General features: G+C 38.7%; 3 protein-coding genes across 3 annotated transcripts; 1 reads left to right on the top strand and 2 right to left on the bottom strand.

The window, feature by feature from the left end:
• Positions 1 to 342: 342 nt before the first annotated feature.
• CLUP02_13917 (uncharacterized protein) lies at positions 343 to 7,122 on the bottom strand (the record flags this gene model as incomplete). Its single annotated transcript, XM_049292852.1, has 10 exons — positions 343 to 2,056; positions 2,788 to 2,888; positions 3,099 to 3,166; positions 3,663 to 3,809; positions 3,854 to 3,945; positions 4,154 to 4,171; positions 4,912 to 5,105; positions 5,211 to 5,498; positions 5,552 to 6,037; positions 6,115 to 7,122. Coding segments are annotated over 10 exons (4,116 nt in total), but the record flags the coding sequence as incomplete, so codon positions are not given.
• Positions 7,123 to 10,124: 3,002 nt separating this feature from the next.
• CLUP02_13916 (uncharacterized protein) lies at positions 10,125 to 10,364 on the top strand (the record flags this gene model as incomplete). The annotated part of the gene is made up of 1 exon (XM_049292851.1): positions 10,125 to 10,364. A coding segment is annotated over one exon (240 nt), but the record flags the coding sequence as incomplete, so codon positions are not given.
• Positions 10,365 to 13,519: 3,155 nt separating this feature from the next.
• On the bottom strand, positions 13,520 to 15,498 carry CLUP02_13915 (zinc knuckle; the record flags this gene model as incomplete). The annotated part of the gene is made up of 2 exons (XM_049292850.1): positions 13,520 to 15,162; positions 15,483 to 15,498. 2 exons carry the CDS (start codon positions 15,496 to 15,498, stop codon positions 13,520 to 13,522), a joined length of 1,659 nt encoding a protein of 552 aa, XP_049149996.1.
• Positions 15,499 to 22,934: the final 7,436 nt, after the last annotated feature.

Raw genomic sequence — 22,934 nt, 5'->3', positions numbered from 1 at the left:
CAGCGACGCTTTGCCTGCACTTCCCGAGGCTTGGAGTCCTTGAGGAATGCGCTCCCCGCGTCTCTCAATGGGCTCTGGGAACTTTCTGGGGAAAAAGACCAAAAAAAAAGAAAAAGGAAACGGCTCAGCCAGCTAGATTGGGAGCTGGAAATGATTACTGATTAGGTACCGTAGACGCAGGTACGAGTCCTCCTCGAATGCTAGGTAGACTGCCCACCTCTGTTATTCTCTTTCATTATCAACTCAAGACGGCCTATGCTGGTGCTATCTAGTGCTGCATCGTCACTATCCTCTGGCTGCTCTGCATGATATCAGTCTCTACATTGCTACCAACGCAGGCCCTTAGCGGCGGAAGGGCCTAACATGACGATTAGATAGATAACCAGCTTTAATTGCGGTCCAGGAAGGCAATGGGGGAGTAGGTTTGTAGGTCTTCTTCTCGCGATCATACCACTTGACTCTCCAGTGATCCAGACTCCATGACTCCCGCTTCGCGACTGACTTGAGCCGCTGCACATCCATAATCTCGCCGGGATCAAAAGTGCAACGAACCATGGACGTCCCTTCGACGATTTCTCGCATTGCCTGCGGAAACTTGTCAAATAAATAAGACTCGTTGAAGGCGGACCAGATGGCGGCCACGTCATTTCTCTGGCTGTTTCTCCTCATCCCATACGGTTCTGGAGGAAGATCGCCGTTTTGGAAACATTCGTCCATCGCCTGCTGCCAAGCAGCGTCGCGCAGAACCACAGTCTGGAAGATCTCTGTACACTGCGGATCGCCCTCTCCGTCCAAGACTAATGTGAACGACTTGGCGGGCATGCCGGCGGGGATAAGTGGCAGGGTCTCAATGACCCAGCGCGCGACGGCGAAAGATATCTCGTTGGCCTCCAGTTGTCGATATTCTTTCGTCCGCCAACCAATTGCTTCTGATATACTTGAATGGTAGAAGAAGGCATTGTGCCACAAGCTGACGCGTCGCTCTATCCGCATGGCGGGATTCTCTTGACAAAAGGGGATTAACCCCATGGCGTGACACGCGGGGTTCGAGACAGACTCCCGGTCTTCGATCAGCACGATATCTCTCAGGTGCGCTCGGGTCTCTAGCGAATTGGACTCCAGAAACCGGATGGCAACAGCTGCTGCAGAATAACGATACATGGCACGTCGTGTAGCGGATTCAGAGCCCATCCAGCCGCCTAAGAAGCCAAACGATCTGAACGAGGACTTCCCGCCGAGCGCGTCCACCATTTGTCGGAGATCATATTGAGTTGGAATCATCCAAGGGGCCGGATCCAAGTCGACAAGAGGTCGGGTGCCATCTCTTTTGCAAAAGGCTTTTGCGAACTCGTCATTAAATCGATGCCGGTAATCTAAATTTGAGATCGTCTGCAGCGCAAAGCGCACAAAATCGCGGTGGACCGAGGGAGGTTCACCCCATGGGCCTTGCTTGGACGACCGGCCCTGTGTACTGTGCCATGTATCGTGCTTGATCATGTCGAGTACAGGTGTGAACTGTGGGAATGTTCCCGAGATCTCAGCGCAGATGTCGTCCCAGAGAAAAAGCTCTGCGTGATTGAGGTCCCTTTGTAGAGAATCGTGCAGCATCGTCATGACGACATCAAAGTCTCTAGCTCTGTGGCGTTCGTATGGCGAGTAAAAGGTTGAAACGGTGATGGTGTTCGCTTCCAGTGCAATGCCCCTCATTTCTTCGGCAATGCGTTTGCACGTGTACGTAAGGGCCAGGTCGATTGGTCTGCCCATGGCATTTCTGAGTCTGTTCGATTCGGGGTTTAGGACATAGCCTCCGTCGGACACGACGTAGAGCCGGTAAATCATGTCCCGTAGCTCGCGAGGAAGGTGAAAAAATGTAGCCATGGCGTGGTACTTTCTTTCAGTTACGTAGAAGTCGTGTGTATGTGACGATCGAAGATGCCGGGCGAATGATTTTGAGTCGTGGGGTTTGGGTGATGATGAGATGCAGCGGTTATTGAATGTGGTGTTGGACAACCACAGGCACAATGGAGAGACGTGGGAGGTATTTAAGCGTGCTAGCCTTGGGGTGAGGTGATTAAGGTTCTCAGGTGTCTAACACAACGGAGAAAGGCTGGTAACTAAGGTAGGTGGTACCTTGAGGTTCCTTACCTCACGTGCATCCGCCAAGGTACCTAAGGTAGGTATGTGGCTTCCATTGGAAAGATGGAAGGTTCGCCGGGTGTGGCCCTAGGATTTAGAGGAGCCACAGTGAGGCTGAAGTACCACGGTACTTTTTCCAACTCACTTTAGGTACCTTAAGGTACTTTAGGCAACCACGCTACCTGGAAGGATCCTCATTAAAGTACCTAAGGTAAACGCAGCCGAGAAATCTTCCCACACGCTCGGGCGCCTAACGCTGAGCAGCCCACAGCTTGAAAGACACCCAGCATAGCAATTGAGATGGCGAACAATAGATCACGGCAACAAGGGGAACCAAAATTAAGGGACAATTGTATTTTATGTGGTGGTTTTTTTTCCGGCTTTACAGGCACAAAAGATCGACCTTAACGGGATCACGCTTTCAAGGGAAATCACACGATACAGTACACTTTTTAACTATACAATACGCGCAATGTATCCCAAGCACGCGCTCAACGCAATATAGTGATTTCGATACGAAAACCGCCATTCAATTCGGGATGGGCAAGCTGCCCTCTTCGCTCAATCTCGTGTTAGCTCCATGTCTCTATTCTCTAGAAAATGAGGGAGGGGTACGCTGCTTGCTAACGACAGGCTGAGCGACATACTCACGCGGCGGCGCCGGCCGGAAAGGTCGACGGCAGAGGTCGGCCGTAATGGTTAGCCGCAATGGTCGGCCGCCATGGTCGGCCGCAATGGTCAGAGGCGGCCTTCTAGCACGATGGGTATTAGCAAAAGTTCATCTCAAAAATAGCTATCATTGTGTAATACATCCGTAGTAGGGAATTTACTCACCCTCAACCGCAGAGGTTCTAAACTTTAATGGCGACGTAGAGGTTTCCGGAGAAAGGGCCAAATGGGCCAATATCTACTGCTCTTCTTCCTCTCATGTCAGTCGTTGTTTAGTGCATCACGAAACTTACATCGTACTTGCCGTACCAGAGCTCGCAAAGATTCTTTCCATCCTCATCGCTTCCAACATCGCCCAAAGCTGCTCTAAGGGTAGTTAGCGTCTACCACAGGGATAGAGTAGAAGCACTTATAACCAACCTCCATTCAAACCAAACAAATCCACCAAACAAATCCACCAAACAAATCCACCAAACAAACCCATCAATACACAAACCACCACCTGGACAGCTAGTCAGACAACCAGTCAAGAGGTTGGCCAGTCAAAATACCACCTCGACGAGAACCTACTCTACTAAATCATGGTTAGCTTTGCTCATCCAAAAATAGAATGAAAGAGAGCAATACCTCCCAGCATACAGTCAGCAATCAGTGGGCTAGAACTCTCTCGGAAGAGTGTCAGTGGCATTTATGAGTACGGGGGACAAGAAAGCGGCATGCCTCACCCAAAGATGCCCGTCGACAAGTCTGCCCCTCTCGGGCTGGGCGCCCTCTTCTAACACAGTCTGGTCAGCAGGGTTCATTTGCAGAGGGGTTCTTCCCGACCAAGGAACAAAAAGTCTTCAGAAAGAACTTACCGGCCAGCTCGACGCTGTGGCCATCGTGGCCAACGTGGGCACGCCCAAGAAGTGGCGAAGTACCTTCCGGCGGTGCGGAATTCGGCTGGGCGACATCACAGGCGCCGTGGACAGCCGGGCCGGTACGGATGCCAGGATCCCTGGGGACTACTATTAGTTTCTGTAGTTTAGTCGAGTATCGAGCAACTTACGGCACATCGACGCCGGCCTGGCCATAATGGCCACGATGGACGGGCCGGAGGTGTACAGGGTCAGGGCGATAAGCCGGCGCCTCAGACGGCTCCTACGGGACCCCCCGGGTAACGATAATACCCATATAAAAGAACAGATTATGCTGGACCTAGCTGCCCACGCGGGCTGGCACCAGGAGGTCCTGTGCGCGTTAGAGTGGGTGAAGCTCGCCCTGTAGGCGGCTGGAACTTGGGAGGACTCTGTCAGACCTGTTACTGATGCCTCGTATGGAAGAGAAAGGACAGGGCGGGCATACTCACGCGGCGGAAGGTTGGGAGCTGCTTCAATACGACTGTTAGCATAGTAGAGCAACGCAAGGAACGAGCAGGCCGCGTACTTGATGAAAGGAAGACAACGGTCGAGTCGGTTGACTGCTGCTGCGGCTCGGTCCGCCAGTCAGTCAAACGGCTCGCGTCATGAAAGCACAAAGCAACGCTGGGGAGGTCCACTTACTTTTGATTAGTAGTTAGGTATGGAGCGCAATATACCCAGTTTTCCTAGATTCATAACAGGTCAGTGAGGCGATCATGGAATGCAAGGACTGCAAGGTCACCGAAGATCTCACCCCAATACGTAATACACGGTACGGCCCCGGCGGATTGCTCCGTCGGGGGGTAAGGGCAAAAGGGGGTTGAATTGAAAGTCTGGGCTAAGGTGTGCTACTGTACAAAGGCGAGGTAGGCTGGCAGGTCGGACAGGAATGCCGTGGCACCGACCCGGAACAGAAGACAAAGGGGAAAACCAGGGCGAAGAGTCCAGGGCGAGGACGGGGGAAACAATGATGCGACGAGGCATTAGTAGCAGTCTCGGGTACACTAGATCCGAGACCAAAGAAGGTACGGCGCAATGAGATGCATAGACGTGTGGTCGACGTCTGGAAAGAATGGAGGGCACAACAAGACGAGAGAAGGGAAGACAAAAAGGAAAGTGGCCTCCGAAAAATGGTGGGTGCGGTTGGTGGGAAGCTGCGGGCCGTAATCAGCAGGGAAGCGGCATGTGTTTGCCCGTCCACCTGAACTGAGCGATGTCGAAATGGCGAATCGCCCACGCCGTGGCTACGTTGGCCTCGGTTGTGACCAGCAAATCGAAGTTGATTACGCCGACATGCTTACGCAAGCGACTGCGTTCGAAGGTGAGCTGTTTGCAATGGGCAAAGAGATGTTCGGCCGTCTGCATCGGATGACCACAGCGACATCGGTGTGTCTCAACCAACTGCAGTAAAGACGAGAAGTTAGACTCATAGCGTAAAAGAAGATGGGCCCGGTGAAGAGGCAGAGAAAGATGCAGAGGAAGAGGAAGAAGAAAAAAATGACTCACGTTCGCCTTAAGCGAAAAGAGATAGCCGTTCAACCCTATCACCCCACTGCGGCATTGGAACAACATGCTACTCTGAGCACGCGTGAGCCCTTGATAGTACTTGAGACTCTCTGGGCCCCAGTTTTCCTTGAGAGCCGGAGTGTTGCGGTTAATGTTGCGGACCTTGCCGCTTCGGTCGTTTCTGTATCGATCCCACGCTAGACTGCTCCTCTCCATAGAGATGTCCTTCAGGTAGGCCTTGATGATGGCCTTGCGGCGCTTGGGATCGGCCCAGCCCTCGGCTTCTGACTGCACGGCTTGCTCGGGGTTCCAGTCGCTCGGCAAAGCTGCTTATCCAGAACCCTCTCGCGCATCTCGAGCCACAAGGATTCCGCCTGGCCGTAGAGGGCTTTGTAGGGATGAGCGCCCAACTCCTGCACCGTTGCAATGTCTGTAAAGACATTGTCCCACATTGCCTCGAGGTCCCGATACTCTGGTGAATAGAGGTTGTTGATCCGGTGCCTGAGAGCAAGTTGTTCAAGATAGACCGAAAGCTGAATCATGTGCAGCTCCTTGTGGACAACTTCCGAGGCAGAGGCCTCGAATCCACCTGCAATGAATCGCAGAAACCGCGCCTGTTCCGCGTCGAGAGATTGGACCAACGTCTTTGTCAACTGGCCTCGGATCTTCTGGCCTCGACCGTCGACGAACCAAACGGGGCAAGCGTATGAGAAGATGGGAAGAACCGAGCTGACGTAAAGCTTCTTCATCTCGTGCAATGATGGCCCCCAAGTCGATCCAGATATTCTGCGAAGATGGATCATCCTCCTCCTGACTTTGGTAATGACCTGTCGACAAAACGGTCAGCCACGAGGGAGCAAAAAAAGAAAACGAAGGCAAATGAAAATTGAAAGGCGTGACTTACTTGTTCAATGTGTGCTGCCCATGTGAGTTTCGAATCCACAACAACCCCGAGCAAAAGAAGCTCTGTCTGCAGACAGTTCTTGGAGAGGCCGGGAATATCGGGAAGCTCGGTGCTTGGCGGCCCATGACTACCGGATTTCCTGAAATGCATGACGAATGTCTTGTGAGGCCCGAAGAAGATGTCGTTGGGCGACGCCCAGCGCACCAAGTTGTCGTAGAGGAACTTCAATGCTTCACAGTTTCGAGCTTCCGAAGGAGACGTGACGAGAATGTTGGTGTCGTCAACGTAAGACATGGCCAGCGCAAAACTTGCGAACGGACAAGAGACCTGAAGAGCCTCTAGAATGGGGCTGGAAAAGAAGAGAAAGAGGATGGGGGACAGAGGGCTACCCTGGGGAATGCCAATATCGACCCAAAACTCTTCAGAGGTGTGTCCGGGGAGTTTGAGGACGGTCTTGCGGTCACTGAGGAACGACCAGACAAACCGCACAATCCAATCGGGAACGCCCTTCTGGCGAAGGATCTTTAGCAGTTCGAATCGTCTGACGTGATCGTACGCGCCCGTAATGTCGATCGTCATCAACGTGGCCTTCAACTTGGCACGGCCGATAGGGGACCAACACTGCTGCACCAAATTGACGAGGTGCTCCAGTGCCTTGGTCGTGGACTTGCCGGGTAGACCGAACTGCGTCGAGGGTATCAAGTCGCTGTGCTCTAAGGCCAGTTTCTTGAGACGGTTTGCAACAATCCTCTCAATCAGCTTGCCGACGACGGACAGCAGAGCCACTGGGCGGTAGGCTTTCGGGCTTGTATAGTCGTCTTTGTTGAGTTTGGGCAAGATGACCGTAATCGAGGGTTTGAAAGCGTCCGGGTGGTACGAGTGTAACAGACAGGCCTGCGCTCCACGTTTGATGTAAGGATGGATGATGCTGTTCACGCTGTCTCGGAGAGCTTCATAGCCTCCGCCGTAGACAGCCTCGTCGGGAAGCTCGTCTGTCGGATTGGAAGTCTAATTCGACCGCGGCATACAGCCGACTACGCAGGGGCCAATTAGGGGCCCTATTTACGATTATCGTAGCTAGCCCAACCTACGGTTAGAACCTCCTTTTTATACCTACGTAGATATTTATATAGTTTAATTAATCTCTTCGTTAATTACGGTTCGAACTAACTACCCTATAATAAGGATACTAATACTAATTAGTAATTAAATTTTATTATTATAGATTAGTAAGGTATCTCGCTACGTAAAAAAGACGACTTTTTAATACCGCACGGGATAGGAGATTCGTACTAATTAACCTTATAGAAGTAAACGAAAAAAGAGGCGATTCTTAAATACTATATAGAATCGAGTAATCGTAGCCCTTTATTACTTACGAGAGGTCGACGTTTATTATATTAAACTACGTTAATTAATAGAACCGCTTAAGTAACTAGCCTTTTACTATTACCTTAAATAGCTTTTTTACTAAACGACTTTTCCGCGGCCGGCTTACGATTAAAAATTAACTAGTAAAAATCCCGAGACTAATTACTATATCTTCTTACGGTAATATAAACGTCTATTATTACTATTATTAAAAAGAACTATTAAAACCTATCCTTTTATATTAAATAAAGAGGAGGATCTTAGTAAGTACGATAGTTAGCGATCTAAAAGGGTAGTAGTAATTATTAAAAATAATAAAAACGAGAGTAATAACGAGATAGCGAGAGAAAGCGGGAATCTCTTAGACCTTAATAAATTCGTTAGGTAGCGAAAGTATAAATTTACTATGACTAGCGCGCGGATTAGATATATCCTTATTAAAATTAAATACGCTAATAACTATTAATACGGGTATAAGCTAGAGCACGACCCTTAGCGAGTTAGGGTAAAAAAAAAGAGGACGAAACCCGATCCTAAATAGAATCCTAATCCCTTATAAATAAGTAAATATTAACCCGGACTATTAAGGAACGTAGATATATAGAATCGCAAATTAGCCTAACGGTAAGTAAATTAACGTAGTATTAATCTATTTAACTAAGGTTTATAAGAAAAAGGGGGAATAAGAATAACCCCTATTTTACGAGATTATAAATAACCTTAGTTATTAGCTAAACGAATAGTTTACGAGCGCAAGCCTAAGAATTACGAAAGTAGTTAATAAATTCTTCTATAAGCGAGGGGTATTACTAGCGCAATTATAATTATAAGAGCTATATAAAATACTAGTAGTAATAATTATAGAGGAGGAATTCGTACTATAGAACTAGGCATAGGTCAACAGAGCATATAATTACTTTAACGAATTTAGAAAAAGGGTAAACGACCCAGATTTCCTCCCTATAATTACTAATAAAAATCTATTGTTACAAAAGGATATACCGGGGTAAAATATAGTATTAGAAGTATAATAATTAATAATTCTACTTATTTCGATCTATAACTCGTTACCGCTATTAATACGAAATTCGGTACCGATTAGTTAATAAGAAAGGAAGTAAATAACCTAAAGTTATTAATAATACGTAGCGACGCAGGGATCGCATATAAATACCGAAAATCTAATAGTAAATATAAGGTAATTTATAAACTTTAAAAAGATCTTCCTAAAAGAGAAATTATACTCTAGGGGGAAGTATAAAGTCTTATAAAAAACCCTAACGATGTTTTACGATTATTACGAAAAAGTCGGAATTAAGGAATACTAATACTATTTAGTAATTAATATCGTACTCGTAAGCAAAGCCTTTAATTATTACTACGAAGCGGTACGTAATCTTAATCGAAACGACTTTCTTAGTATAATTAACGTAATCCGAAGCCGCTTCGAGACCTATAATAAGAACTTAGAGCTCCTATTTAAGTTACGAGCGATTTCTTTCGTATTTATAGCTAGGATAATAGAGGGCAAATCGCAAATAGAAATCCTTAAAAAGCTTATTAATCGAATCGATAAGCTAGCGAAAACCTAGCTAAATAAGGGGATAAACGAGCGGAAAGTTAAATATTTCTATACCGTAATCTAGCGTATATTAAAGATAAAAATAACCCTATACTAGGTACCCGAAAACTACGAGACGCTCTACTCGAGGCTAAGATCTAGCTTTAATATTAAGATAAGAATGCCGTACTAAACCTATTTCTAAGTATACGACGGCCCTTATTAGTAATATTAGGTCGATCGAACGTATAATAAGAAAGGAAAAGAGGCTAGATACGGCAATCGCTAATAAGGAGGCCCAGATTCGTTAAATAAGTAGAGATTTAACTTACGAGTAGGGTAATAAAAAAAGTAATACTATATTTATAAAAAGGATAGATATTAGTTAAGTAACTACTCTAAAAAAGAGCGTACTAAATCGTACGAATAGTATAAAAAGTCGAGGGTAGTAAACGGTAAAACTAACCCTCGTTAGTTTAACTAATTCCTCGTTATATATAAAGGTAGATCTAGGGGCACGGAACTTAGTAATAGTAGTTAAAGTAGCGGCCTAAAATATATACCCCCTATAAGAGATTTAGAAAATAAGGAAGATCTTACCCCCTATACTAACGAATTAGATTATAACGAAATTAACGATATTAACTACTTTTTTTTTACCCCGTTAGCCTCTAGAAGATATACGAGGCTAAACGAATAGGGGGTAATAAAAGCTCTTAATAAGTAGGCTTTTATTTATAAATAATAAAAGAAGGTCCCTTAGATAACGGATATAGAAGTAGCCGAAAGGGCGAATTTAATAAGGCCGAAGCCTATTTTCTTAACGATTAAGGAGAAGACGCTCTCTTTATTAATATTTAAAAAAAAGGAATATAGTACTAAGTATATTTAGGGGTAGCTAGAGGGGTCCTTTTTATACTACTTAGATCCCTCGAATACTAAGCTCGTATAAGCATTCTACGCGAGCGAAAGGTACGGCCTAGATAATTTTTATAAAATTATCCTAAATACTAAAGTATTATAATAATTAACTAAAAAAAAAGGGTAATTCTAAGCGCTATAAAAGATCGCGTTAGTAACGCTTAATACGTTAATAGCGAGTATTATAAAAATTAGTTTTGGCCTAAGTAAGGAAATCGTTACCCTAGGTATAATAAAAATAAAAACGTACTTCGGAACGATAGCTTTTTATATTTTACCTATTAATACCCTATTTCTCTTATATCTAAAAGATATAGATCGACTAGGTATTATATTCGATAATATAAAGAATAGAATCTCTAGCGGTAAGTACTTCGAGATAGTTAAACGACGATAGGGGTATACGTTTATAAAGCTTACTAATAATACGAAGTCGATTAATTACTTAACGGAAAGTAAGCTTAGAAGACTATACTAAAAATTCGGGTACCCGTTAGTTACGAGGCTATATAACCTCTTAAAGCAATTAAGTAATAATAATATTAAAATAGGGGCACTAGAGTAGTTAACGAAAGTATATTACTAATACTAAATAAATACGTAGAGCCTACGTAAATTTAAGTTTAAATTACGTAATAAGCTTAACTTTAATTAGGAAATCGTCGTCGATATCTTCTACTTAAATAGTCGGCTAGTACTATATATAATCGACGTAGCTATATCTTTCTAAGTAAGGCAATTCCTCTAGGATTTATAAGTAAAAATAGTATAGGCAGCCCTGCGAAAAAGCTAGATCGATATATACTAAGGACCGCTAAACGGTATTAGAACCGACGCTAGTACTAGCTTTAAATTAGTAGAATTTAGGGATAATACGACGGCCTACGGTATATAGCTAAAAGTCGTACTTATTAAAGCGCACTATAGTATTAAAAAAGTAAAGAGGGTATACTAATAGTTAAAAAGGGCGTTTAGAATTATTAAAGAGGAAAATCCGGATTCTACTAACGACGAATATATTTAAATAATACTCAAATACTATAACGATATTATAAGGCCTAACGGACTTATACTAACGCTATTAGTATTTAGAGTATATTTAAGAACGACCTTAGCCTCGCTACTATTACTAAGCGTAAACTAACGAGCCTAAGTAATTAAAAAAATAATACGGGCACTGCGCGAGGTAAATATAAAAAAGTAAGTTAACGAGGTAATTACTATGCATAATAGGCCTAATATAGGGGATAATCTAGATATAGTACTAAATTTAGATATACGAGTATGGCGCGAAATTACTTAATAATAGGCTAGGCTATATAAATTAATTTCCGTTAACGAGCGCTCTTATATAGTTACGAGAGATCGCGACTAGCTACTCAAAATGTTAATTATAGTAGTTAGACCGTATTATATAGATCTTAACGAGGTAATTTCTAACTTATAAAAAAAAGAAGAGCTAGGGGAAACTATATAACCCGCAGTAGAGGTATAAGAAATTATCCTTAACAAAATCGTCGTAGTAATACTAATAGACGATATAAAAAAAGAAATTACTAAAAGGGTACTAATATTACTAGCGAGACGTTATAAAAGACCACGATAGCAAGCCCTAACGCAGCAATTTATTACTAGCAACGAGGTAATTAATACCTTTTATATAATAAAAAAAAAAGCCGATTTCGAGCTAGTGGTTAAACTATATAAAAAAGGCGTAATTATAACTACTAAAAAGCCGTATAAAGGATTAGATCTTAACGAAGTAGATACTTTTCGTAATTAAGGGGTTTATTAATTTATCTTATATAACCCCGAAAAATATATAAACCTCTATATATTTAAATTATAAATAGTTTATAAGATTAAAAAGAAAGGAACACCCTAGCCGTACGAGAAGTCTAGATACGTAATTTAGGGGTATAGCGACGTTAAAAAGGCGACGCTACTTATATAATTACTTACTATATAGCGCTATAGCTAACGATTAATAATAGTACTAATAGTATTATTATAGAAAAAGGGATACGAGATTTAGAGCCGTAATATTACCTAGGCCTATACCTAATTAGCCACAGGGCTTATAAGAAAAATCCTAGCCTATTTACTAAAGGAAATGGCTAGTAAGTACTTAAAAAGCACGATTATTAAAGTACTTAAGCTACTATATAGGCTCGTAGAATCGGGCACTTATTAATAAGCTACTTACTACGATTTTTATATTAATTAACTATTAATAGTTACCTCTACGTATAACCCGTGCTTACTAATTACGGAGTACGAAGGCGACTAATTTAGGATCGTTAGAATATAAATTAATAATATATTAGGCCTATCCGATATTAACTTTATAAAAAAGGAAGATAAGGAGCTTTAAAAAGCGGGCTTCGTAGCGAAGCTAAAAGAGGTCCTTATAATAAATACCCCCTTAGTATTTAATAGCGGGATTTTTATAATCGAAGGGGAAACCGTCGTTTTTTAATAAAAGGGGTAGGGCGAGAAGATTAACCTTATCGATCTAAATATAACTAACGTTAAGAAATAATATAAAGCTAAGCTTGCGCAAGGGGTATATATTATAAGTATTTATTAACCTAAGGCGACTTTTAACTACGCTAGGGTAGTATAAGTTATAAATCTAACTAAATAAGACGTCGAGGTACTTAATAAGTAGCTTAAGTAATAATAAACGAATCTCGATCGAGGTCTCGTTTACTACCCGATCGACCTTACGACTAGTAAGCTCTACGTCTTCGTTAATAGGTTATTTACGAATAATAACGACCTTACTTCGTAATTAGGGTATATTATTATCCTAGCTAACGAGAGTATAAGTAAGAGCGAATTTACTATATATAGTAATATAATCTACTACTCGTTAATTAAAAGTAAGTAGGTAATAAGAAGTATACTAACGTTAGAGGTATATAGTATAGTTAACGGCGTTAACCTCTCCTATATAATTTTAATAACGCTAAGGAAGATTACCGATCGAATTAGCTTTTTACTTATTCTAACGGTTATTTATACTAATTCCTACTCGCTATACGAATGCCTCGTTAAATTAGGAACGACGAAGGAAAAGAGGCTTATAATTAATATTATAGCCCTTAGGTAATTATACAAAAGGCACGAGATACTCGAGATCCGTTAAATTAATAATAAAAATAACCTTACAAACGCTTTTATAAAAGTAATATTAAATAAGGGATTAGAGTAATTTATAAGTAGTAGAAAAGTTACCGTACGAATAGAGGGATAGGTTATATAAAAAGAGAAAAAAAAAGGGGGAAAAGGAGATAACTTAGTAAACGGGCCCGAGGTCGAATTATACCTCTAACCGTAGCGGTTAAATTAATAAAAAAAAGAGAAAGTTAGTATTAAATTAGAAGTCTAATTCGACCGCGGTATATAGCTAACTACGTAGGGGCTAATTAAGGGCCCTATTTATAATTATTATAGCTAGCCTAACTTACGGTTAGAACCTCCTTTTTATACCTACGCAAATATTTATATAGTTCAATTAATCTCTTCGTTAACTACGGTTCGAACCAACTACCCTATAATAGGGATACTAACATCGTCAAAAGGGTAGTAGAGCATCTTCAGGGCGTCTGGCGAAACTCCATCTGGCCCGGCAGCCTTACCGCGGGTGAGGCCTGACAAGACAGCTTTGACATCGTCATCAGAGACAACTTGGTCGGCAAAGAGCTGGGGTTGTAGAGGGTCGAGGTCGGGAAGTTGAAGAGGGGGTGCTGTGGGCCCTTGGCTGGTATTAGGCCACACTGATTTCCGGAGGCACTGGGCATTCTCCTCGAGGCTTGTGCACTTGGTCTTGTCTGAGCCGACGAGGAAGGGTATCTGACCGGAGACGCGAGGTTTGCTCAAGAAGGCGCCTATCTTGGCACGCTTGTGGATAGTTGGGGAGTCGTCGCCTTCGCCAGAAAGCATGGTCCGCCACTTTTTCGTCTTTTCCGTCCTGGTTTGCTGTTCGAGGCGCCGGCAAAAAGAGTCAAAGTCGTGCTCCGCATCTAGATCGGTGCCCAGCCGAGTCGAAGCCTGTTGCTCAAAATTTGGATGTTGCCTGTCCCTCAAAGGTGGCGGCTTGGCTGAGCGGCGGATGACGGGATGCTTGGCGAGGGGAACATGCAAAGGGATGGCGAGTCGAATGATGTCGTTGAACTTGGAGAAATAAGCATTGATGTCGGGTTTGCTCATAAGTGCCGTGTCCAGCAAGCCCGAGTTGGCCAGCTCACGCTCTACATGAGCACGAAACCCGGCAACGTCAGCCTTGCCCCAGAGGTAGCGATCGCTGGACGTTCGATCGGGCTCCATGAGTAGAGTGGTCTGAATGATTCGATGATCTGAATCGAAGTTACCCCCTTCCAAGATGCTCCAATCTGTAAAACGATGCAGTAACCTTTGGCTGAGAAATGCCAGGTCGATGGTAGAGGTGTGTTTTTCCTTGTCGCTACCTCGGCTGTACGTCATGGCGCCAGGCTCAGTGATGCATTCCATGCCGGCCTGTTCAGTCCCGTGAAAGAGACTCCGAGCGTCAGAGGTTATAGGTCCGACAAAGGGTATGCGGGACCAGCGGGGGTGATGTAGGTTGAAATCGCCGAGGAGGAGGTTGTCCTGGCCCAAGGTGCACGTGGCCAAAAGCCTGTCGATATTGATTTTCGTCTGGCGATTGTAAACGTTGTGAATGTTTATGGGACCAGCCAAGGTTGAAAGGGCCAAGGTCACAGCGAAAGCGTCTTCGTGTCGCGGCATCGGGGGGTCGAGGCGGTCGAGGCGGTCCTGAAAGTCCCGGGGGTCGGCGTCTAGGTCCTCGTGAAAAGTTGGATACCAATGTCCGACAGGAATCGTGTCCAACACCAAGAAGGCCACTGGATCAAGATCCACAAGCTGTCGTTGCTCGTATTTGGCCTTCTTGGTTGGCTTACACGGTATGTATGGATGGTCTTCCTCGCGTAGCGTTCGAGCTGTTCGGTACACCGGTTTGTAGTTCCCGGTGGAAATCCATGGAAGTTCCTTTGGAGGATCTTGAATGGCAATGACATGAGGTGGTCTATTCGGGTACTTGTTTTTGGTAAGGTTGACAAGATATTTCGCACGGATTCTGCTAGCTTTCAGGTTGATCTGCCAAATGACGAGGGCCCCTTCAATCTCGCCGTTCAAGCAACTCGAGCTGGCACCTATGGCCTACACTTCAGTACTAACGCAATGGTTGGCGTCTTTGAAGTATGAAGCCACGGGCGAGAAGAGAATGGCTCGCTAGGAGAAAAAGAGAGAAGAAAAAAGACAAGATGCTAAACGGTTCTTCGATGTTCGGCTAAGGTGTATGTTGAAAAGATGATGATGGAATGAATTAATGGAGTTGGAAGCGATAAAGATGGGAGATATGTAGAAAATAATGGAAGATTGGAAGACGGAATTGACGACGAGTGTGCGTGTGTGATATACCTTGAGGTAGAGACCGGCGTCTACGGAGTACCTTACCTAGGTAGGTAGGTACCTAGGCTACCGCTCATCTTGGAACGGGGCAGCTCGGTAGATAGAAGGTTCGGAGTTGGATCCTGTCCTTTTCTTTTCCTACCACGCAGGTCGTAGATGATATACCGAGATAGAGTCTAATTGATACTCTCGAATCGTCGTCGTCGTCCGGGTCCTATTATAAGCAACACAAGGTTTCGATAGATTAGCTGATGTTGTATGGTGCGACTGTAAGGTGCGGATGGGGAGTTTCTCGTAAAGCTAATGATACTTTTGATTCTGGAGGAGGAGAGTTTAGTCCGGCGTTACGCGTGGCGCGTCCGTCGTGCGCTCCCTACTCCCTGATTCTTTCTGATATGATTATATTTTTGAATGCTACATAGTGTACGAATACTACCTGCGGATATGCATGGTCCACGGACTGCGATACAGGCCACGATCTAGAGAACTAGTACCTTAGCCCAGTTCTAGCCTCTGGGCTTGGGAAATGATGCCGGTGAAGGGTCTGATAATAGATGAAAATTCTGATACCGTAGTTGATCTACTTATAATGGAGCCTTCCCTAATCTGCTCGAGTACTACACAATTGGCATACTAACAGTCTAGTAACCGAGGTGTTTGAGTTTAGATAGCCTCCCCTGGATCCCTCTTATGTATACCTTAGGTAGACCATACTCCGCACCCTCTGCGTCCGGGATCTTTACCTTTATCCGTATAGGGACAGGCCGTTGAATGTATGGAGACTTGTAGAGGTAGGTCGTCAGGTGATAAGTCTCCCTAGTTACAGTATCGTAGTTTCACTAGGTCTTTTTGGTCCTCGGGTCTAGACCATAATTCCAAACTCTATGGATTCCTTATCAGTGCCCACAAGAGGGCTAGGTTGCCCGAGCCGTGGAGCCAGAGTCCCCTTAAACTTTCAGCTCGCCCGCTGCTAGCCGTAATTGCTGAGCTACATACGGAATACCATAGGAGTACGCACCTTATTTCAAAGAGAGGAAAAGTTTTTACTTATTCGCCGTGACCCCGATAACGACGACGATCCTCGGGGACGGCTGATATTGTACAGTTACATTATGTAAGAAAAGCTACCTCTTTTAGTTACGGGTTCTGGCTTATTACCCCTCTTTCTTTCTAAACCTCTACAGATATTGTATGTACTTGTGGTATTTTCTCCCAGAGTACCCGTGACTCTCTCTCTCTCTCTCTCTCTCTCTCTCTCTATCTCTTATTTCCGAAGTATGTAGCAACGATACCATAATTAATCTTCGCAAGGTTAGACTTTCCGGAAAACCGAACGCCTCCTCCGTCTTCGGTGCGGACCTTCTTGCTACTTTTCTCTCCTCTTGCAAATTGTAAGGATGGGGGCTGAGATTGCCTAGTTAAGCTTTACCGTATCAGATATAACTGGCAAATTCTCGTACAATCTGTTATTATTACGATATTGCCATTGGTTGGCAGAGAGGTAAGGTGATAGGGAAAATATTACTATCGTCTTTTCGGCCCTCTATGGTTAACATACTACGCTGTTGGAGTCTGAGTAGTCGGTAGGAATGGACTTTTACTTACATACCCCCTTTGGAGGATTTCTGGGCTTCGTCCACTTTCCCCCTTCCCCTCTTCCACTTCGTTCAAAACTTTTGCGTCACTTTAATCGTTGAAAAGAGCATTTGTCAGAGATATTCTATACACATCTCTGGCGGGAGATACTAAACTATAGAAGATGGCCGGATTAGTTCAAAAGCTTTTCGAGGGCAGAAATAAGCGTTCAAGGCCGGACTCCGCCTCGGATCGTGGCTAGCCCCTTTCTTAGAAATAGCGACTATATACCCCTTCCCCGGTAGGTGAGTTCTTTGATCTTTAGCAAGTGATAGAATGCCGTGCTAACGTTTATACGGTTTTTTTATCTTCTTCTTTTTTTTCTTCTTCTTTTTCGCACGGGACTGACCTCTTTGTTTTTTAATCTCGATAGCTTTAACCACTTCTTTTTAACTACTATAACCCGTATTAAGCCTTACTAATTAGGCCTCGTTAGTTAAGGGATAGCTTAGGGGGTATAAAGAGGGGGACTAAGTAATAAAAAAGTAGCTTAGGTATATATAAAGCGCTAATAGTATACCTTAAGGGAAGGGTAAATTTTAATAATTTATTTTTTAAACTTTAATAATAATTAGCTTCTATAAGCTTCTTCTTTATATTATATACTTATTAATAATTTAAAATTTTTATTTATAAAAAGGACTAGGTTAAAAACTTAAAATATTAATAAGAATAAGACGTAATAAAAGAGTATAATTAGTATTATAATAATAAAAAAAACGACTTTTTTTTATTAAACCCCTTAGAATTACTTCCTTTTTAATAAATAATATAAAAACGAAGCGTAATAAAACGAATAACGTAATAATAACGTAAAAAAACCGTATTATTAAAAATATTAACGAATTTTAAATAAAATAGTAAACCTTTTATCCTTATTTGTTAATACTTAAACTAAATAATAAGTAGTAGGCTAGTAAAACTATAAAAATAAAAACGATAATTAAAAAAAGAAATCCTTATTATAACGTATAAAGAGTACTTATATAAAAAACGAATAGATTTAAAACGCTTACGGAGCTTTTTAAATAGCCCGGCCCCCGTACTAAGGGCTATAGGTTTAGTTATAATAGCTTTAAATATTAATTTTAATATAAATAAAAATATAAACCCCTAGACTAAGGATAATTTAATAAACGAAGCTATATTTAAAGCGCTATTTAAAAAATAATAAAGTAATAAGTTCGTACTACTTAAGCCCCTATTTATTAACTCCCTTTTAATTTAAATAAGTATTATAAATAAAACGTTTATATTTAGACTACTATCCCTCCTTAACTTATTATATACTAATAAATTAGTATAGGATTTATAGAGCTTCTTTTTTAATTATTATTATTATTTTAACTTATAAGCTTAATAAATAAGAATAAAGTATAATAAAGTAGCGTATATAATTAACTACTTAAGTAATAATATAAAGACTTTTTAAATATATTATATTTTTAATTATTAAAAAACCCCCGGGTTTATAATAAACTAAGTTATATAAGAAGAACTAGAGACCTTTTTATAAAATAACTTATTTAATTTTATTAACTAAGGAATAGTAATAAGTATATAACTAAATAATACTTTATAAAGCTAGAAAAAAAAAGTTAATAAGCTCGAGATAGAACTAAAATATATTTTAATAAAGAAGTAGAGGATCTTTATATTAATAAGTAAACTACGGCCCGAATTACGCCTTATAATAGTATTATAAATAGAACTTCTATAGACTTATTTATAATTAATATTACTAATAAAACGTATTAAATAATCCTTATTATTAATAGGGAGTTTATAAACGTCCTTTAAATAATATTTTAACTTAAATTCGAATAAGTTAATAAGAAAATACCGGAGTATTAATAAGTTAAATACGTAAAGAATCCCTTTAGGGTCCGGTCCGCCTTATTAAGGGCCATCTTCGCCTTCACGGGCAAGCTGGTCTATTAGGGTCAATATTAAGTATCTTTATTACGTATTTTAATAAAACTTTATAACTAACTATAGCCGGCTATAGCCGTTACTAACTATTAATATTAACTAAACTTAAAATACTAATAACCCCGCTACCGTAATATATTAATTACCTTTTTAATAGCCAAATATTACCCCTTATTTTCTCTTTTTATCTTATTTAATAATAACCTCTCCTTATTAATATTCTTATTTAATACGCTCGCCTATACTCTTTTTAAGCTCCTAATTATATTATTAAATCTAAGTTTATTTATATTACTTTATTATATTAAAAAAGTATTAATAAGGGCGATACTTATTATAATATATTTATCCGTCTTTTATAAGTTAATATTACTAATATAATATTTATTAAAGTAGTCTCTCTATAGCTCGGGGTCGTTTAGTATAATACTTATAGGATCGAATAACTTCTAATTATTAAAGAAGCCCTAAGGGTTAATAAGTTATTAATAACGTCTCAGTATTTTAATAAAATATACTTAAAGTAAATAGTTAAATAGTAATAGTAATAGCGTAATAATAATAAATAATAAGGGAAGTAGCGTTTTTGACTTTAATAAAGGAAACGAGGTAACGAATATATTTATATATATATATAATAAATATCGTAAGGTCGGTATTATTTAACGACGGTAACGAGGGCATTTTTAATATTACTATTATAAGCTACTATACTTAGAAGGGTAGCTAACTTAGCTAGGTGCGCGGGCTTATAAAATAGTAGCGTCGGGCGCCTAATATTACCGTTTATTAATAATCCGTAGTTATGAACTTTATAAGAGGGAAAGTTAAAAAAGTAGAAAATCCAAAAGAAAATAGTCTATTAAGATAGTATAAGTATCTATTAATACCGTATATTAATACCGTATAATTAATATTAAGAACCGCCCGAGTAGCTAGTAAAGGTAGAATACTAAAATAAATACGTAAAGAATACGCCGTAACTTACTTAGTAAGGATATTACGTATTATAATTATAAAAAAACTAGTTATATTATAAAGGATTACTTATAACTATAAGAGTAGTATTAGTAATATTATAATTATAATAAAACTAAGTACCTCGTTAATAACTACCCGAGCGTTATATATTATAAATATAATTAAAAAGGGTATAAAGTTACTAATTATTAATTAGACCTCGCTCTAATTAAGTAATACGGACTAGTAACGAGCTTAAATACTATTTTAATAAAAAAGTAGTTAGTAATTAATAAGGGTAGTACTTAAATATCCCGACTTATATATACCTAAACTATATATAAAAAAAGCTAAGCGCCCTTATTAATTTAAAAATAAAAAGGAATATAGTTAATATTAAGCTACTTAATAGCTTTAATATTAATTTACGAATTTACTTATTATTATAGTTAATAAATATTAAGAATAAATAAATAAAAACGCTAAGAAGCTATTATTTATAGCTTTAAATTATTAATAGTAACTATATAACGGAGATATAGCTATATTACTTTATAATAACTAATATTATAATACTTATACTTATCCTTAGTTTTCTCTAGCTAGAGAATATCGACTTATTAATTAATTAAAAATAAAAAAAGTAATAGTATTTAATTTATAAATAATATATCTATTTAAACGTTTTAAAAAAGGGGTTATTAAATAACTTAGTTTTAATAATACTTATATATATTATAATTAACTTAGTTATAAATAGTAACGTAATATTAATAAGTATAGTTAAGGATTAAAAACTATATTACTAAGATTTTAATAACTTATTTTTTAAAAAAAAAGGCTATTTCGTTACTAAATAGAGTACTATACGACTATTATATTAAACTAAATAACGTAGTACTTATCCCCTAAGGACTTATTTATTTTTTATTAAACTATAAGCTCGAGGTTTTATATAACTATTTAATAAAAATAGAGGCTAGGGGCTAAATATACCCCTTTATAAGCTTAGTAAGAGTACTTATCCTTTTTATATTTAAAAAAAGAGGAGAGCTACGATTTTATATTAATTATAGAGTAATTAATAAAATTATATAAAAAGATAGAATGCCGCTATTATTAATTAAAAAGATACTAAATAGACTATTTATTACTTCTATTTTTATAAAACTAAACCTTAAGAACGCGTATTATTATATATATATAGCTAAAGATAATAAACAAAAAACAGCTTTTTATATTAAATATAAGTAGTTCGAGTACTTAGTTATATTTTTTAAGCTAATTAACGCGCCCGCGACTTTTTAAGTATATATTAATAATATTTTAAGTAGCCTAGTTAATACTATTTATATTATATATTTAGATAATATTTTAATATATAATAATAACTACGTAATATATAAAAAATACGTATATAGTATATTATAAAAACTATAGTAATAAAACTTATATTTAAATAGTAATAAATACGAGTTCTATATATTATATATAGGATTTTTAAAATATATTATATTTAATAAAAATATAAAAATAGAACCCGTACGTATTAAAATTATAATAAATTAATTACTTTTAAAAAGTATTAAGGATATATAAACGTTCTTTAAATTTACGGGGTTTTATTATAAATTTATTAATAACTACGCTAAAATAATAGTACTTTTAATAAACTTATTAAGGAAAGTAAAACTAAGATAGTTAGAGCTATTAATACTTATTATAAAGTTATTTAAGAGGCTATTAATAACGTTTATTAACGCGCTAATAGTATAATATTTCGACCTTACCCTATTTATATAGTTATAAATAAACGCTTTAGCTCGAGCTATTAGCGTAGTAATTACGTAATTATTTAAGGGTAATTAATATCTAATTATTTATAAGTTAAGGAAATTAATAAATATAAAGAGCTATTATAGTATAAGAAATACGGAGCTATTAATTATTATAAACGTATTAAAAAACTAATAATACTACTTCGCTTATAGCTAAAATTAGGTCGTAGTATTTATAAATTATTTTAACTTATAGTTTTTAAATATAAAAAAGAGGCTAAATAGGAAATAGCTATACTAATTAAATAAACTCGTAGCGTTTAATATTAAAATTAGGTTTAAATTAAGTATAAAGAACTTAGTAAATAAATTATTATAAAGACCTAATTATAGTAAAAATAATAATAATAATAAAGTAAAAGAGCTATTATTAAAAATAAGAAAAGACTTTTATAATACTAAAAACTTATAAAAGTTACTGAGAGTTATAGTAATAAAATATTTAAAAACGAGCTATAAAAGTAGTTTTTAAATAAAAAGAATAATAAGTATTTTAAAAGCGGAACTAATAATAATATAAAGAAATAAGTAAAAGAGGTTAAGAGCTCTAGCTCGAGGGAATTTTAAAAAGTATTTTAAAAAGTATAATAAAGTTATAAGCTTAAAATATTAAAGTTATGATATAATATTTAAAAGACTACTTAAGCTTATTATTAAAACTATAAATTATAAGCTACTCGTTTTATAAAACTTTAACGTAATAAGAATATTTAAAATAGTATTTAGTAAAGAAGGGTTATTAATAATAAATTAATTATAGGCTACTTAATAAGAGGACGCTTTTATAAAAAATAAGTAGTAAATTAAAAAGAACTAATAGCCTTATTTAGCTAAGAAAGAATAATAATAAAGCTAAGTATATAATTTAAAAAGGTTATTATATTATAATAGTTATATTTATATACCGCTATATAAGGGGCTAAGGAGGGAGGTTATTAAAATATATTATAATACGTTTATAATAAGATATTATAATATAAAGTAAATAATAGTACTATTAAAACGCTATTATTACTAAAATAAAATAAGTAAAAATATAAAAAGCTATATTAATATTTATATAGTATATTAGTAAATAAAGCCTCGTTATTATAAGCTATATAGCTTATTACGCCCCTTACTTACCCTAATTAAGCTATAATAAGAAA

The sequence above is a fragment of the Colletotrichum lupini genome, chromosome 7, assembly GCF_023278565.1.
Source record: "Colletotrichum lupini chromosome 7, complete sequence".
Lineage (NCBI taxonomy): Eukaryota > Fungi > Ascomycota > Sordariomycetes > Glomerellales > Glomerellaceae > Colletotrichum > Colletotrichum lupini.
Note: the sequence above shows the minus strand (reverse complement) of the source record. Positions and strands in the feature narration are given on the sequence as shown.